Source organism: Elaeis guineensis, chromosome 9, assembly GCF_000442705.2.
Source record: "Elaeis guineensis isolate ETL-2024a chromosome 9, EG11, whole genome shotgun sequence".
NCBI lineage: Eukaryota > Viridiplantae > Streptophyta > Magnoliopsida > Arecales > Arecaceae > Elaeis > Elaeis guineensis.
The window spans coordinates 4784839-4788729 of NC_026001.2; the positions used below are offsets into that span (position 1 = coordinate 4784839).

Below are 3891 nucleotides of genomic sequence, written 5' to 3' on the forward strand. Positions count from 1 at the left end.
TTTTGGAATATGATGAATGCTAATGGTGTTTTTGGATAATTTCAGAAAGACTGGTGGGCCCATTCATATATGAGAGCACGAGATGAAGCCACTGGTGGCCACAAATCTCAATGGTACATATACAGGATCTGATTGATATCGATGACTCGAACAAGAAAAAAAAAAAAAAAAAAAGATTGATAGAGATGAGATGCATGGTATGGAGATTACGTTAGGATGAAGGAATAAGGTTTATGATGCTTGTACCAGACATGCAGTTTGTGATTTAATTTAAAATAATTTTTTTTAGGTATTTCATGCAGTTTTATGGGGCTTAAGAATGTGCTCTACCTGGAGGATAATTAACTATACCAAGCTGGAGATATCACAGATGCTTGCGTGATATGTATTTTGTTTCTGTTTGATGTTCAACTATCTCATTTATCTCTGAGAGTGAGTAGCCTCGGGCTGCACAGAAGGTGCACCAAGGTGGATTCTAATTGTATTTCGACATCTCGCAACCTTTCTTGTGGGCTTATGTGTTCTTAATTTTAGATGTGATTGATCTACGGGTATGACCAGAATAGCCTAATACTCTCGTTTTTTTCAGCAAATTTTGATTCTAGTATTCTTAGAGGTAGTTGAGTTGTCGAGTGCGCTAGTCCTTAACATCTGCAAGATAACTCATGAACCCAACGCACGATACTCGTATATTCAATTACCGACCGGTATGCAGGACTGTTATATGGGTCGTTGTAAAAGTTAATATTTAGTATTACCACTTCCGTGAGAGATGTTTAATTATTAACGGGTCCTGAGAGCTTTTACATGAAGCAAAGTAATTTTTAGTATTGCCTCCGTGACAGATGTTTAATTATCAACGGGTGAGAACTTTTACATGAAGACGGCACCTCTTGCCGACTACGGATGGGCGAGTAGAGAAAATCGGAAGAAAAAGGTTTCCTGATTGGATGTTATTTATTCTCCGGGAGTCGTTGTGAAGTCGGCAATCTTCGGACTAGATGTTAGTCTTGGAAAATTATGAGTTCCCTAAATGGATAATTAACTGTTTTGCCGATTTTCGATAGGTCCTGGAAAAATTAATAAAAAGATTTTCTTTCGAGGAATGTTATTATTTAGCTGCCCGTTTGTAGGTTAAGCTCCCCTCGTGGAATAGCTTCTCTATTTTTGACTCTAGGGTTTCGTCACCGGAGGACCGTAGACGCCGCCGGCGTTAGGATTTCAGCTCCCCTTCTTCGAATCCTTTCTCCTCCTCTGGTGGGCGGGCGGCGGCGACACCGGCAGCGATGGCTCGGAACGAGGAGAAGGCCCAGTCGATGCTGAATCGCTTCATCGCGATGAAGCAAGAGGAAAAGCGGAAGCCCAAGGAGCGGCGCCCCTACCTTGCCTCCGAGTGCCGCGACCTCGCCGAGGCCCACCGATGGCGCTCCGAGATCCTCCGCGAGATCGGCGTCAAGGTCGCCGAGATCCAGAACGAGGGCCTCGGGGAGCACCGCCTCCGCGATCTCAACGACGAGATCAACAAGCTCCTCCGCGAGCGCGTCCACTGGGAGCGCCGCATCGTGGAGCTCGGCGGCCCCAACTACACCAAGAACTCGGCCAAGATGACCGACCTCGAGGGCAACATCGTCGACGTCCCCAACCCCAGCGGCCGCGGCCCCGGCTACCGCTACTTCGGCGCCGCCAAGAAGCTCCCCGGCGTCCGCGAGCTCTTCGAGAAGCCCCCCGAGGTCAAGAAGCGTCGTTCCCGCTACGACATCTACAAGCGCATCGACGCCAGCTACTACGGCTACCGCGACGACGAGGACGGCATCCTGGAGAAATTGGAGGGCCCGGCGGAGGCCGAGGTGAGGGAAAACGCGGTGGCCGAGTGGCGGCGGATGGAGCAGATCAGGAGGGAGGCGAGGAAGGCGGTGAAGAGCGGGGAGGTGGCGACCGTGGGGACCGCGGCGTCGGCCGCGGAGATACTCTTCGAGGAGGTGGAGGATGTCGTGGAGGAGGAGAGGAGGATGGAGAGGGAGAGGGAAGAGAGGGAGAGGAGCAAGGAGGAGTTTGTGGTCCACGTGCCGCTGCCGGATGAGAAGGAGATCGAGAGGATGGTGGTGGAGAAGAAGAAGATGGAGCTGCTGAGCAAGTACACGAGCGATATGCTGTTGGAGGAGCAGGCCGAGGCCAAGGCCATGCTCAATGTCCAGAGGTAGAGTCTACTGCTCTTGTACTAGAATCTTTTGCTCTTGATCATTGGATTTAGTATATCAATTTGTTCGATTGCTCTTTCTTGGTCGCACGAATTCTTTTGTTAGGATCACCTATTAAAGAAAAATTTAATGTTTGCTTAATCAATTGATTTCATCATTTTTTTTAATATTTTGCTCCTTTGAGATTTCTGATTTCATAAATGTAATTAGGATAATTTATTTGTCAATTTTGTTTTTTTTTTTATGGAAATTAATTCAAACTTATGGTTATATTGATCTTTGAAATTGCTTTTTCAACATTATGTGTCCAAAATGGTCCATTTTTTGAACTGTGAAATTAACTGTTGCTGCTGCATTATCGTTCATAATCTATATAATTAGTGGTTCCTTGATCTCAAACAGTCAATATCTTTTCGAAACCTTCCATCTCTGATAACAGTATTTCATGCAGAAATTTCGTTTTTTTGATTTTGTGGGAACAGAGTACGACTAGATTTTAGTTCCTTGGTTTGGCATTCTCCAACTAAACAAAGGAAACATTCTTTTCGAGAATTTAAGCACTTAATGGGTTAGTTGTTTTCTCGAATGTATCGAACAAAATAATATATGGTGGTTGTTTCAGTATATTTTATCTTGCAGTTCCTTGTGAAAGCCTTTGGTTAGTCTGTAAATCACAAGTGGTTGTTGACAAAAATAACTTTTAATCATTTCGTGTTTGTATATACTTTTTTTAAAGCATTATGGAACTTTTAGTGGGCAGACTACTATATCTTTGTTATATTGCAGAGAACTCACATGATAATCCATTAATTCAATAAAAGGAAAAAGGGAAAACTTCACATTTCATTGCCAGAGGTTCATCATGGTATCTGAAAAATGAAACTTTATTAGAAAAATCGTTGAAAGTTATTATTATGTTGCTGCATTTAGCTCATATTCTAGTTATACTTTTTGATATCTATAATATTGTCATTGGTTTGCTATATGTAACACTTTTTCCTTGTAGCTTGTGTTGCTTTCATGATTCAAGGTTAGTTTTGCTTCCTCATCAGGTAATCTTCTATCGAAACTGTCGTGCTAACTTTTCTAGCAGAAGCTTCTGCTTCAAAGAGAGGAAGGGATGTTGGAAGTCTTGAGCAAGCAACAGCCATAGAAAGATCCTGGCTTCTTTTGAGAGATTTCATGAATCCAATAACTCGTCATTAATCTGTATGCTTGTAAGACTGAGTCACTTAGTATCTTGGGATATTTTGCTCTTACTTACGGATCTTGTTCAGATTATGAAGTTTGTAGGGGCATTTATTCATATCAAATTTGTAGCCTAGAGAAGATGAACGGGGAGGCAGGAGGATCTATTATGCACTTGTTGCTGCTACGATGGAATCAAACCTAATAGAATTATATTAGAAATATTAGATTTAGATCTACACAACTTAATTCCCCCTTCAACCAACCTCATGGAACAGAGAACATGTTCCATTATCCTCAAATGACCGTAAAGAGCTGCCAGAGATTGGGATATCCTGGCTCTCTCTTTCTGAGTTTAATTTAATAATAACGCGGGATATATGCTGTTAAGGAATGGAAAAATGGTATTGTAACTTATAAGCCTATTACTACTGCTATCAGTCAGGGGGAAAATGAATGTATGTGTACATCACCGGAAAATTTTCTTATTTCATGGATCAACTAT

At 42.7% G+C, this 3891-nt stretch overlaps 1 protein-coding gene across 1 annotated transcript; it reads left to right on the top strand.

Annotated features, from left to right (window-relative positions):
* Positions 1–1043: 1043 nt before the first annotated feature.
* Positions 1044–3457, top strand: LOC140851586 (uncharacterized). Its single transcript, XM_073243467.1, has 2 exons — positions 1044–2197; positions 3251–3457. Exons 1-2 carry the CDS (start codon positions 1287–1289, stop codon positions 3252–3254), a joined length of 915 nt encoding a protein of 304 aa, XP_073099568.1. The 5' UTR covers positions 1044–1286; the 3' UTR covers positions 3255–3457.
* The last annotated feature ends 434 nt before the right edge of the window (positions 3458–3891 follow it).

Bases quoted from the DNA above. Each gene is read 5' to 3' on its own strand.
- LOC140851586 (XM_073243467.1), top strand. From the start codon at position 1,287: ATGGCTCGGAACGAGGAGAAGGCCCAGTCGATGCTGAATCGCTTCATC.